Below are 13,853 nucleotides of genomic sequence, written 5' to 3'. Positions count from 1 at the left end.
ACGATGATTCTGTTTCCCTCTCATTTCCAGGTCGGCATCCCATCTGATCTACCGGTACCTAGTGCTCCCTCGCTCGCGGCGCAGGCCGCGCAGACAACAGCGGCAAGTAATCGCTCACCCAAAATAAAACAACCCCCCGAGGGCGAGGGGAATAGGCAAGTACCACCATGCAACGAGCAGACCTTGGGTCCGGCGAAATTGCAAAGTGAGGTGGGTGAGCCGGGGTCGCCCCCAAGGGTCGCCATCGTCTCTTCTTGGACAAGCTCAAAAGTGAGAAATGCGACGTCTTTCGTGCTCCGCGGCAAGCGGCTTACTTCGGCGATGGAGGGAGTGCCGCCTTTCCCATTCAAGACAGGGCGTGTGGAAAGTGTATTGTTCCGAGCGGCGCCGTGACTGGATCCCACCCTACGCGCGATCGGGATTTGAAGGAATCATCTCCCTCCCTTCCCGGGCTGCTGCTGCTGCTGCTACTGCTACTGGGCTCTCGAACTCTCGAAGCCGGATTGCGAAAAGAAAGAAAAAGGAAAGCATCATCTTCTTGGGGTCCGTACAGTAGCGTGCAGCGTGCAGGATAAACCGTACAGCGCTCATCGTTCTCGCTGAGACTCTTTGGAGCATGTTGGGCCGACAGGGTTTTTGGGCCTGTCCATCATCCGGCCAAGACACACGCGACAAGGATGCTTCGGGAACAACTGGACAGAGGGCCGCAAGCTTGGGGACGGCGGGCTGAGGCTGGATTATGGGTGTCCCGTCCAGACACAGAGACAGACCAGACGAGACACGGGTGCCGATGAAGAAAAGCTGGGCTGGCGGGTGTCAGCCAGCGAGTGAGCGCAGTGCGTGAGAGGAGAAAAGAAAAAGAAACAAAAAAGTGACTGATGATGGACTAATCACACTTCGCAAAGCTATGGCCGACATAAGCCGTTCCGTCCCGCGATGACCAGAGAGAGCTCTCCTCCTCGTTGTCTGACACTCCAATGGCCGGCCCGTTTCCCTCATTTATGACCACTCTCTCACTTCGGACATGCTTCTCGCGCCGTCATGACACTGCTCGGTGTCTAGACCAAGACCGGCCCTGTCCTCTGCTACCATCAGTGAACAAGCGACTTATACTACCTTACCTGAGGGTCTAGAGTGCTGCTGTTTTGGTGAGTTATCGTGACCTCTCCTCGTCCGCCTCGTTAGCTTCTGAAGGGCCCGAGCAGCATCAACAAGAATGCAACCAGCCCGCCCTGCCGCGCAACCCCTGACTGATACTACATAACATTCATGGATGTACGGATAGATAATATCTATCCGAGTTGGTAGGTAGGTAATCAGGTGCATGTGCCGTTGTTGCAACTGAACAAGTTCTATCCGTACAAGTCGCAAAGCCACTAATGTCGCAATTGGGCAGACAAGCAGACAAGCAGGCAGGCGCATGGGTCCCAGGAAGGAAAGAGAGAGGGAGGGAGGTACTTGCCGTCCCAAAACCCAACGGCCATGGGTAGGGCAAGAACACATCGTTAGTACCTGTACCTGCACCTGCTTAGGTATGGTAGCTGCACGTACAATTACATTGGGTACCTCGCCTAGGGCGGCATCATGATGATCATGTGGCATCTGCTTCCCTCCTACACCAGCCAGTCTTGTCCGATGTACATCGTGGTCGTCCTGTCTTTCGCTCGGCCATATCCCCCCTTTCTTACTCTCTGTCTGTAGGCACTGTACCTATCTCCCTTCAGCTTCGCTTCTCTTTCCTCTTCCCTGGCTGAATGAGGGGGGGGGGGGGGGGGGGGGGGACGCAAACACTAACACTAAACAACGACACCACCACTCCAGCCATTCCCGCCGCCACCACATCCCTCTCGTCGCTCAACGCCAACAAATCATCACAGCCACCATCACAGCTTTGAGTGGTTGCCCGAATAGATTCGGCAAAAGCATCGTCCACCGCCCAATGATTGACTGATAGCACCATGCCAGTAGCCCACCCCTTTCTGTCAGATTGCCGCCGCCGCCGACAGCTACCCAGATACCAGAGACGCACGCATGTCCCCCGCCTGCACATACGGCTTTCCAGCTTGTACATGCACCTCATCCTACCTGCCTTACCCTGCCACCAACTCACCATAGACTTTTGGAATCGGAAAGCATCTGGCTTCGCCTCACGACGAACACCCTCCAAGCCGGTAAGATACTGACAAAGCCTCCCACTCGCAGCCCGTTGCGTGGCCCTCCTCTGGCCATACGTCCCGCCACGCCTCCCTTACGAACACTCCCAGACACACCTACCGCAATCTTGCCTGCTCAACTGTCCGCCGCCGCTTGCCGCGCCTCTATGTGACAATATACTTACTGTCTAGCTGAACAGGCATCCACCCATTCTTTGTGGCCATTACGTTTGGTATTCGGTCGTCACTGAAACCTCCTTGTACTGCTCCGAACCTTCGCCCAGAACCAGCACCCGTCGGCAAAGGCTCACCACATCGTCGCCCGCTGTCCCCTTGACCGAATTAACTCGGCGTCTCTATTCCGAGAGCTTGTTCTTTCGCGTCCACGTCGCATTGGGCCGGTGCTATGTTGATCCCAAAATAGCCTTCCGGACAGCCTTCTAAACGACACCACCTCCGACGTCCCATACTTTTAGCCGACTAACGAGTTTAGCTTCTCTACAACCTTGACCATGGCAACATTTGACAAGAAGCCTGCTACCATAGCTGGCCATGGCAGGGTGTTGATCAGAGCCTCCAGAGTTTGATCGAGTGACCAAAGCAACCTCCTATGCGCCTTTTCACAATGCCCAGGTCATGCCCAGGCACCCCTGGCAGAAACGCCGGCCCTGGCCGGGCGCATGCTCCATGCGAGCTTGAACTAGGTAGGTAGCTGGGTAGGTACTGTTCCACGTTTCTCCCTCCTCGCTTTCTTTGGTCTCGCTATTGGAGACCAGAGCCCCTGTCGGCGGGATAGGCACCTCGGCCCATGTAACAAGCGCACCTCTCCGGAGACGCGTTCATAAATGGGGATCGACCTCCATTCTGTCTCCATCACGCAGGTCATTCAATCAATCAGCCGGCTGGTTCGGCCCAGTTATCCACCCATATTGATCCACTTGGACGGGAGGGATGGCTCGGCAACGCCCACCAACAGACAGGTCGCGGGGCGGAGCGGGGAAACTTCGCCTTCTGGGCTTCTGTCAGTATGTATCTGATGAAGAAGTTGGACAAGACTCCCTGCCTCATCCGCTGGCCCTATCAACACCACAACGATCCCCCCGCCTACTATCTAAACCCTCGTACTTGAAGGAAGCATGTGCTTGCTGCATGAACACCGAAAGAGTTCCTCACCACCACCACCACCACCACCACCATCTGTGTCCTCGCCTTCCACCAATCCTGCAGAGGGGATGAGGGGTTTGTAATGACAAGAGAAATTGAGGGGCCGAACCATGACCTGAACGCGTGTTGCCAAACTCTGGGCCACTGGGCATGGAGATTGAACTAGTGCATCGACTAATAGCACCTCGCTATCTGGCGTGGAGGCCTCGGCTGAAATGAGGGGTCCGTTCTTGATCCCGTCTGTTGAAGCCAACCCCACACCTGGAACAACCATGGTGATGAGAATGTCACACGTAGTCGGCCTTGGATTTCCACCCCCCTCAAGCACTGCATCGACGATGCATGCATTCACTAGAACGAGATTACACGGATACCTAGTCGGCAAGTGCTACGGCATTGATCCTTTGAGTTGTTGAGTGAATTTTCACCAACTGTTCCTCTTGGTGTTTGTTTGTGGGCACTGAAATAGCAAAACATCGTCACCCATCGGTGGAAATGTCTCATTCATGGCCGATACCCCTGACAGCATTGTAAATCCGGTAACTGTCGATGCCCAATCAATCCCGAAAGACGGATCTGGCTTCGTATCTGGAATCTTCCCTCCAGTCACAACTTTCACATCAGCCCCGTGGCATCTGTGAAGATGCTGTGGACAAGACGGAAAACCCCACAGCCAGACCCAGTTGGTTATTCCACTTCTCCGCACACACCTGGCAGAACGAACCCCAGCCCCGGCCACACACCCTCTTCTTCAACTGGCAACCCCAGCTGCACACTACGATGCTGCTATGCACTGCTCCTAACCTTTACTCCTCAGATTCCTCTGTGTGCTTTCACCATTTGCTTCCAGTCGACCACATGGACGGCACGCGCCCGAAATCTCCCGATGGTGCAGTGGACTCTCTCTTAGTTCTTACAGCTTCTATAGGTAGGCTAAATACAGGATGGCAAGCAGCCAATCTTCAGATTCGCAAGCGCGTCAGGACTAGCAGATGTGTCGTCAACGAAAGCGCAGCCCTGAACTTCACCGACAGCGAACTAAGCCCAGTCTTGTTTTCCCCAGCGCTGGTTGCGACCTAGCCGTTTTGCATGTGCAAAGCTACTTGGATGCGGAAAGGAATCCATCATTTCTAACAGAACTTTTGTTGCATATTTTTGTTAAGAACGCTCTTCCTAGGCCTGAGATCGACACAAGATTCATCTTGGGTTTTCTGAGGCCACCCTTTTGACGAAAACTCTTGCTCCGGTATCCACATCCTGAATGTCCCAAAGCTTCGTTAGACTGTCGGTCATTCGGCCCAAGGGGCCAAAAGTTCGGCTTGAAACGACAACGGCCTCGCCGTGATGGCTTACTAGGGGCGGCCCGGCCTTGCCATCCCGCCAAAGCGCTAGCGTTACTTTCTACAGCACATTACCATCACAGTCATGTCAGAATTGATGCGGAAATGGCACATCCCACCAGTAGACCAGTTTTGTACGCTAACACAGGCGGCCCTCCTTGATGCGGAGAGGTGTTGGATGGAAAAGCCGCCCCTGGGGGCAAGGGGCAGATGGGATGGATGGTCAGGCTTGACGGAATAACGCCAAGGCTACGTTGCAGAAGAACATGCAACATTCGACTCACGGCGAGGCGCGTCCTTTCAGCCTCTTTGGCATGGCCTACATTTCGGAGCATTTTGATTCGTTCTTTTCTACATCCAAGTATCCATAGTACGAACCCCCTCTAATTCAATGGACGCGTGACCTTGCTCTCGCTTTTGAGATCGGCGAGTTCTGCAGGGGATCGAGAGGAGGCACGGATGATGATCAGCTCCATGCGCAGAGATTCTCAGGTAACGATACACTGTCCGCATGCGTTGCATGCATGTGGTGGTTCGAAATGATCCGGCAAGAGGAAGCAACGCCATAGAGCTCTGGTGCGAGAAAAAGGAAACGGTTGGTCTGCGCATCCACACTTGATTTTCTGGAAGGCTGGGGAGAGATGGATGATATCATGGCTTGACTCGGCCTGTAGAGGACCTGGTACACGGCGCAAACGCCAATGTTCCGCCACATCCTGTCCAATGTGCTGCGGGGGGGGGGGAGGCCCGATGCAACTCCGTTGACCCGCGAGCGGGGCCGAAATCGACGGGTGGAACCGGGCCGGATACATCTCGGGGCTGGTCGCGTCCTCTCGCCCAGACTAAAGACACGTCAAAGGTTTGCGAGTGACTAAACGATAACAAATATAGTGAGAGGCCTCGACCGCCATTGGGCAGAGGTCGATTGTCTGGGTGTTGAGTATGCAATCGAGGCCTGGTCGTGACGTACTTATTTATGATTGACAGTCCCGCCGCTTGACGATATGGTGTCGTTGGTATAGTCTCCACGACAGATACAACCCTGTACTAGATCCCCCCCCTGGCGTCTCCGGAGCTCTCCCCACAGAAGAACTGCATCGTTTCATGGGCCCGGTGTCAGGCACAGGTTTCGCACAGGCCAGGCCGCGTAGAGTCATCAGGAAACGCACACCATATGGCAGTATCGCAAGATTCCATGAGGGCCATGCTGGAGTAGGGTTGTCCGCGTGCTAGACACCCGTCTCAACTCAAGCGGCCAGACGAAGCAAATAGTCAATCCCCGAGCTACGGGCGCAGACAACAGATGAAGAGAGACTTGCGTCGAGCGGCATCCCCCCGTTGAGGGTGGCGCGAGTGCATAGTAGAAATGGCCATGTCGAAACATGCCCTGCGGCTGCTGGATGGTTCAGGCGCAATGGCAGACCCAACCGGCTACCAAAGGGTGGAGGAGGAGGAGGAGGAATTGTTGCTCGCCAAGTGTGAAAAAAGGGGGTATATATTCTCTTTTATGTATCCGTTTGCCTAGATGCCGAAAAAAAGCCCATCATCCACCGCAACCAATCACACACGTGGGCGCACCTCTCCTAGTGACACCACAGCCGAACGGCCTTATCCTTGCCGCCGCTGCCCACGCGCATGCCATCCCTCGGGCTCCAGTCGACGGCGTACACCTCGTCCTGGTGGCCCGGGAGGTCGACCTGCAGCTTGCACGTGGCCATGGACCACACCTTGAGCGTGGTATCCTTGGACGCCGTGACGAGCAGGCGCGAGTCGGCCGAGAAGGCGCACTGGTAGACGGGGGCGACGTGGCCGCGCAGCGTGTTGATGAACTTGCCGTCGCGGGCGCTCCAGATCTTGGTGTGGTTGTCCCAGCCGGCGCTGGCGATGAGGGTGCCGTCGGGCGAGAAGGTGACGTGGTTGACCTGCTTCTGGTGGCCCAGCATGCGCGCCACGGGCTTGGTGCCCTGCGAGGGGTCCCAGAGGTACATGGTGAAGTCGTCGCTGGCCGAGACGAGGCGCTCGGCGACCTTGCCCTGGAGCCGGGCGGCCTTCTCGAAGCGCTCCTTGGCCTTGGCGCGGCGGGCGTCCTCGCCGTCGGGGGTCGGGGTGTGGTCAAAGAAGCCGGTGCGGAGGGCGAACTCGGTCGAGAGGGCGAGGTGGTTGACCCAGTGGGCGTGGGACGAGAGGGTGTGGACGAGGGTGCCCTTGACGGCGTCCCAGACCTTGACAGTCTTGTCGTGGCTGCCCGTGTAGACGAGGCCGGTGCCGCCCCACTTGACGCAGCTGACGCTGCTCTTGTGGCCCGAGAGGACGTGCTCCGTCCGGCCCGTGTTGACCACCCAGATGCGCACCGTGGCGTCCTTGCTGGCGCTGGCGAGGCGCGGCGTGTCGTCGCGCCAGAGGTGGTAGGGTTCCCAGGCGATGTTGGTGACCCATTTGGCGTGGCCGGCCAGCGGCTGGCCGACGGCGGCGCCCGTGTCCGGGTTCCAGAGGCGGACCGTCTTGTCCATGCTCCCCGTGGCGAGGCGGCGGCCGTCGGCGGACCAGGCGACGCAGAGGACCCAGCCGGCGTGGCCGGCGAGGGTGAATTTGGGGGTGCCCGTCTCCGTGTCCCATATCCGTGCCGTCTTGTCGCCGCCGCCGGTCGCGAGCCGCTTGCTGGTCTCGGGGGAGAACTGGGCGGCGAGGATGGCTTCGCCGTGGCCGGGGATGCGGTGGGCCATGCGCGTGACGGCCTGCACCTTGAACACGGCCTGGGGCTCGGCGCTGAGGGTGACGGTGGTCTCGAACGGGTTCGCGACGCCATGGCTGCGGAGGAGCTCGAGGAGGTTGGTGGGATACTGGTCGACGACGATGTCGGAGTCGGGGATGTGGATTCGGAACTTATACGGGAGGAAGTCTTCCCTGTCCTGCATTTCGGTGTTAGACGGCGACGACGACGAGGACGAACGAAAGGCCTGTTGATCGCGGGGGAGGAGTGGATAGATGAGCGGGGATTATTACTGACCTTCCCTTGCAGAGTGTTGAGGAGGAGCGTGAGGTTCTTCTCCGAGGCGTCGGCGAGGGGCACCTCGATCACCTCGGCCAGCTGCTGTCCGTCGCCGTCGACGAAGCGGGCCTTGAACGAGCCCTCGAGTCCGGGCGCGACGGCGGTGACATCCTGCTGCGTCTGGGTCTTGGCGAGGGTCTCGCGCTTCTGGCGCTTCGAGGGCGGGGGTAGCACCGTCGACATGTTGCGATGCTGGCTTTCGTCCGTCGGTCAGTCGGTTCGTCGAGCGGGTTTGTTGGAAATATTTCAGAAGGCGGCGATGCGGGATGGTGGGGCAGAAATTTTGTGAAAAAGGGACCGGGGGGTGTGGGGGGGGACCACCCGTGCGGTGAACCAGGGGACGGACCATCGGCCAAAACTTGCCCGTGGTTGCGACGGTAGGTACGGAGTACTCAATGTACCCTCCCCACCTGAAGAATATAGGGGAAAACGTCAGCGCTAACAAGTGCGGGTGAGGCCATAGGAAGACTCTGTTAGGTAGTGAGAGCATAGGTACTGACAGATAAGATAGGAAAGCCTCCCCTCCATGTTCAGATGATGGAGGGGAAAAGAACAAAAAAAGAAAAAAACTACCGAGCGCAAGCCATCCTTGAGGATCCTCTTCCTCCTCCATATATGTGTGCTTTTTCAGAGATAAGAAAGAAAGCATGTCCAGACAGCTGCTGCATTGATCTCCCTATAAACGCCATCCTCCAATTCCTCCCGGTCGTACATAGTAGTCCCTACCTAGCCCGCCCCGCCCTTCCCCCGGTTCATATTACATATCGAGTCTGCCTACTTCTGGCGCATTACTGCTTGCTCTCTTCTCGGTCATCAGGCCCCCACTGCTACCTCGTCATATGGAGACTGGCGTCGAGGCTCTGGTCCATGTTTGTCTTCTTCGGCCGGCCGCGCCGCTTCGACCCTGTGGCCGGTGAACCCCCGGCGCCTCCCTGCGGGACGGCATTGTTGACCGGCGTCCCCGCGTAGTGGCGGAACACTGCTGCATTGGGTGGCGCCGACTGCATGCCGGATTGAATGCCGAACTGGGGCACCGGGATGGGCGTTTGCTGGACGGCGTTCTGCTGGAATGCGTTGCTCATTTGCTGCCCGCGCATCTGCATCGTCCTCTGGTTCCTTTCCTCCATCTCAGCTTGACGGTCCCGATACTGCACGTGCTCGTCGTGGGAGTTCTGTTCGAATGGGTGTTTCGGCATCCCCGTCATGCCGTCCCGGGACATCTGGTTCAGCTGTTGCTGGACGTGGTTGTGGTTGTGGTTATGATTATGATTCTGTACTTGCGGCTGTTGGTGCTGTTGACGCTGCTGGTGTTGTTGCTGCTGCTGTTGCTGATGTTGTTGTTGCTGTACCTGTTGATGCTGAAGCTGATGCTGTTGCTGGGGCATCGCTTGCTGTTGTTGTTGCTTCTGCTGCTGCTGCTGCTGTTGTTGTTGCTGTTGTGCCTGCGGCTGCTGTGGTTGCTGCTGTGGCTGTGGCTGTTGCTGCGGTTGTTGCTGTTGCGCACTTTGCGACTTACGTCGGTTCTCTTCGATCTCTTGATGCTTCTTCTCCTGTCTGGCCTGCCGTTCTTGCCTCTGCATGTCTTCGTTCTCGACAGCATAAATGGCCGCGATACGTAGTTGCAGCTGTGCGAGTATGCCCAACCGCTCTGGCTTCGACATTTTTCGGTATTCTGTTTTGAAGTTGTGGAAGACGTCGCCGGTAAGTCGCATTGTGTTAGGCGTAACACCGACAACTGCGAGTAGGGCAGCTGTCGTAGGATCTGGCGCCGGGCCAGAACTCTGTACTTCAGGAACTGTTCAAATCAGTATGTGTCGACAGCTCGCCGGCCTTAGGGAAAACATACCAGCTGGGGCGTCCTGGACAATGTCGGCGTCTCCCTCTGCATCGGCATCTTCCTCGTCGGTCGGCGGATCGGGGGTTCGTGCCTCATGGTTATGTTCACTGCATATGATTGTCAAGATCCATTTCCCCAGGGTCTTGCGATTCACGGCCTTGGCCTTCCACGGGCAGTTGGTCTTCTTCGTCGACGTCTTGAGCTGCGTCGCGGTGCACTTGTACGGCTGTCCACCTCGGTCGCACACGAGGTCGCATCGGACGACCTCGCTGCCCTTCTCGTAGGTACCGCCGACCTTGTTGCGATGGGTGCGCGACTTGACGACCTTGTAGCCGTCCTTCTGCATCCGCGACTTGAGTGCGGCGAACAGCTCGTCGAACGAGGCATATTCCTCAGTGCCATCGTTGCGGTCGCGGGCACCCAAGATGCCGAACATGTTGTCGGCGAGCGGCGGCGACTGGAAACCAGTGTCGCGATGGCTTCGGCTCGCGCTCCCAGCCTCGAAGCAGTCGAGGACGGATTTGAGATGGGGATTTCGAGTCGTGGTGTCGCGGCGCGACGCGATGCGGCGGCGGAGAGCTGTGCGGATTGCTGGAATAGCCTGTAGTAAACTCTTCCAGACGTGTCGGGGGCCACGGGGATGACGAGATGACTCCACCTTTCGCCATCACATTTGTGGCTGAGGTGTTTCCTTGCTCGTAAGGATAGACATAGTCCGTGCATGCTGTGGCTTGTCGGTGTGGCTCCACCTCCAGACTCAGTCGGGATAACCCCGGTTCGCCGTGTAAGTCGGGAAGGAGTGCTGATTCGCGACTGTCGATTCAGTGCGTGGTTGTGTTCCATCTTTCCGACGACATATTCTCTCTCGCTCCACGCTCTAGAAGCAGAGTATGCGATTTTTCTGTTGGGTTCCGGCTTTGTTCCCTTCCGTTGAGAGACCTCTTTTACTGCACATCCCTTTCAAAGAGCCGTATGCTGACTACTGAGCCCAACTGACAAGATGAACCCGCAGCACATGCAAGCCTCGACGGAGTCTTGGGATTCGGATACGAACTCTTTTGCTACAACATCTCCACCCACGCAAGGACATTATCCGCGGGCTTCTTCCTACTTCTCGCAAGCTACCCCTGAGAGAGATGGTCTCTCAGCAGCTCTAAGAAGAGACGCTGCTTCAACGGGAATGACGGTGTCATCCTCCTCGAAAGAACTTGTCTCCAAGACAAACTATACGTCAAGCGCTGATTACGATTATGATGATAAAAGTCAGGCAGCAAGCCGATCTCTCATAACGCGGCCAAGCACTTCCTACACCACCCGCACCTCGCAAACACCTTTCCTCCCCCATAGTGAGAAACACACCGTCGTGTGCGCGCTAAACGAGGGTCGTGGAATAACCCCTGCCGTCGGTGTTGCATTCTTCAACGTCGACACTGGCGAGGCCATTCTCAGCCAAATCTCAGATAGCAGGTTCTTCGTTCGAACTCTGCATAAACTTCAGATCACGGAACCGTCACATCTCCTGATCGTTAGTTCATGCTGCCCACCAAATCCGAAATCTAGGCTCTACAGTCATATCGAGGAACACATGCCAGATACCAGGATTATTCCTTTCGACCGAAAGCATTGGTCGGAAGTGGGAGGACTCGAGTACATCCAGACCCTCGCCTTCCGAGAGGATGCAGAAGCCGTCAAAGTAGCGATTGGCGGCAGCTTTTTCGCAACCTGTTCTTTCTCTGCAGTAAGAAGCTCCCCTTTTAAAGTTGCTGAAAGTTTCTAACCGTAATTGAGGCCATCAAATTTGTAGAACTTGAGTTCTCTTTGAGCATTATACCCCATTCTTTGCGCATACGATATCAGCCCTCTGAGGATACCATGATGATCGACGTGTCCGCCATCATATCCCTTGAAATCCTGCAGAACCTTCGCGATTCGAAATCCAAGGATAGCCTTTTTGGTATCCTCAAGCAGACTAGAACGCCAATGGGCAGTCGAGTGCTTCGGAGCAATCTTCTCCAGCCATCAACTCTCAAAGACTCATATCTTGAGCCACGCTATGATGCTTTGGAGGAGCTCCTTGATAACCATGAAATGTTTCTTGAAATTCGAGAAGGTTCAATGATATTCATTTCGCTCATACCATTCGATGCTAACTATTTCAAGCGCTAAAATCTGTCCTCGACATCGAACGTGTATTAACACAGGTGGGGAACACTGAGGCCCCCCTTTTTAATCGGCCAGTTAACAATCCCAGCTCGTCATTATACCAAACAAGCCATCGGTGGAAGCATCCGAGAGGGCAATGAATCATATCCTGATGGTTAAAACGTTTCTAGACGCCGTTCCTACAATCTACCAAGCACTGAGGCCTGCTACAAGCCCCCTCCTGATCAAGATACGAGACCTTTGTCAGCCTGAACTTACAGAAACTGTCAGAAACCTCATCTATAAGAGCATCATCGAAGACGTCACATACGTAAAGTCGGCCCTAGACCTCCGAAACCAGAGAACCTTTGCAGTAAAGGTAGGCACGATCATCTCCTTTCTACGGTGATTGCACTGACCTGCTATCAGTCCGGAGTCAATGGTCTTCTCGATGTCGCCCGACAAGCATACAAAGAAAACACCAACGATGTACACATTCATGTTGAGGAGCTGAATAGTAAGTGTCCGGGCTTGGATTGGAATCGACTCTAACCTGCCGTTCCCATGCTTGTTATTTTCTGTCCCGTACTGATGCTCATCACTCTGCAGATGAATACAACATTGAAGCCGACCTCCGGTATGACACAGGCCGCAAGTATTGGGTTAGGCTACGAGCGGTTGACTTCGAGGAACGCCCGATCCCGCCCGTCCTGGTCAACCAGACTCGAAAGGGACCTTACATTGAATGTCTGACCGTCCGACTCAAGAAGCTCAATCAGAGAATTGCTGATTCCGTCGCTGAAGTTGTCATGTTAAGCGACAAAGTGATCCAAGATCTTATAGACAGTATCCGAACCCAGCTGCAGCCACTTTACCGCGTCTGTGACAGCATCGCTCTACTCGACATGCTCGCATCGTTCGCGCAATCAAGCTCCACTAACGACTGGAGGAGACCCGAGATATCGGACACTCTAGCAATGAAGGCGGCCAGACACCCAATCCTGGATAAGGTTCGGAACTTCAGTGATCCGTCAATTTCGTCCATAGAAGGCTGACTATAGAGCAGAGCTTGAGAGACCATTTTGTTCCTAATGACTATTACGCCACCGATGAGTATCGCTTCCACGTCGTCACCGGATGCAACATGAGCGGCAAGACCACGTACATCAGGAGCATCGCTTTGCTGCAGATAATGGCACAAATTGGGTGCTTTGTGCCTGCCGAATATGCCAGCTTTGCTATTGTTCGCAACATCTTTGCGCGCGTGACTACGGACGACAAGATTGAGTTCAACATGTCAAGGTTTTCTCTGGAAATGCGAGAGATGGCATTCATTCTCAGGTTGATACTGGCCCGTGCAAGATCATGCCTTGGTGCTAACAATCGACAGTAACGTCACCGACAGAAGCATTGTCATCATCGATGAACTTGGTCGAGCCACGAGCACCCGGGATGGACTTGCCATCGCGCTAGCCATGGCCGAGGCACTTATTCAAAGTCATGCAGTCGTTTGGTTCGCAACCCATTTCACAGAGCTTGGTAAGAATTTATAAAATGTTGCCAGTGACCTGCTTCGAAGCTAACCACAAGCAGCCGATGTTCTCGCCAACCACCCCGGAGTGCTGAACCTTCACCTCGCTACGCAGATCTCAACGACAGCTGATAACGTGCCAAAGATGACGATGCTTTATAAAGTGGAATCTGGAAAGACTAACGACTCAATGTATGGGATCACGCTTGCGAAAGCCATGCCGTTTCCAAAACGGTTTCTCGAGGTGGCGGAGCAAGTCGCCGTCTCGTTACGACAGCGAAGAGAGAAAAAGAAGCTGGGGTCCGAGACGAGAAAGATATTGAACCGACGGAAGCTTATCCTCAATCTACATGACCACCTGAAGCAGGTCAGTAATTCAGAGTTAGACGAGCCTGCCATGAAGAGCTATCTTATTCGTCTGCGAGAGGAGTTCATATTGCGCATGGACGCGATCGAGAACGAGGCTGGTGAGAACAGAGTGGATAGCAGCGAATGGAAAGCGAATGGCAGCGAAACTATAGACGGAAGCGAGGTGGGACGGAGTGGGGAAGACGGCTCATTCGATGATGAAGACGTCTTCGACGCCGTTGATATGGATATTCTTTGAAGAAGTTGAACTTGTATGCGGTCTGCGCTT

General features: G+C 55.3%; 3 protein-coding genes across 3 annotated transcripts; 1 reads left to right on the top strand and 2 right to left on the bottom strand.

Moving 5' to 3' along the window:
• Window positions 1-6,240: 6,240 nt before the first annotated feature.
• GLRG_09030 (WD domain-containing protein) lies at window positions 6,241-7,889 on the bottom strand (the record flags this gene model as incomplete). The annotated part of the gene is made up of 2 exons (XM_008099715.1): window positions 6,241-7,566; window positions 7,665-7,889. The coding sequence occupies 2 exons, from the start codon at window positions 7,887-7,889 to the stop codon at window positions 6,241-6,243; spliced, it is 1,551 nt and encodes a 516-aa protein (XP_008097906.1).
• A 644-nt stretch (window positions 7,890-8,533) lies between these two features.
• On the bottom strand, window positions 8,534-9,979 carry GLRG_09029 (uncharacterized protein; the record flags this gene model as incomplete). The annotated part of the gene is made up of 2 exons (XM_008099714.1): window positions 8,534-9,501; window positions 9,553-9,979. 2 exons carry the CDS (start codon window positions 9,977-9,979, stop codon window positions 8,534-8,536), a joined length of 1,395 nt encoding a protein of 464 aa, XP_008097905.1.
• A 564-nt stretch (window positions 9,980-10,543) lies between these two features.
• On the top strand, window positions 10,544-13,823 carry GLRG_09028 (MutS domain V; the record flags this gene model as incomplete). Its single annotated transcript, XM_008099713.1, has 9 exons — window positions 10,544-11,281; window positions 11,332-11,653; window positions 11,704-11,744; window positions 11,795-12,064; window positions 12,115-12,202; window positions 12,295-12,695; window positions 12,752-13,026; window positions 13,076-13,224; window positions 13,279-13,823. 9 exons carry the CDS (start codon window positions 10,544-10,546, stop codon window positions 13,821-13,823), a joined length of 2,829 nt encoding a protein of 942 aa, XP_008097904.1.
• Window positions 13,824-13,853: the final 30 nt, after the last annotated feature.

The sequence above is a fragment of the Colletotrichum graminicola genome (genome assembly GCF_000149035.1).
Source record: "Colletotrichum graminicola M1.001 genomic scaffold supercont1.44, whole genome shotgun sequence".
Taxonomy (NCBI): domain Eukaryota; kingdom Fungi; phylum Ascomycota; class Sordariomycetes; order Glomerellales; family Glomerellaceae; genus Colletotrichum; species Colletotrichum graminicola.
This window is presented reverse-complemented; position numbering and strand designations above follow the sequence as displayed.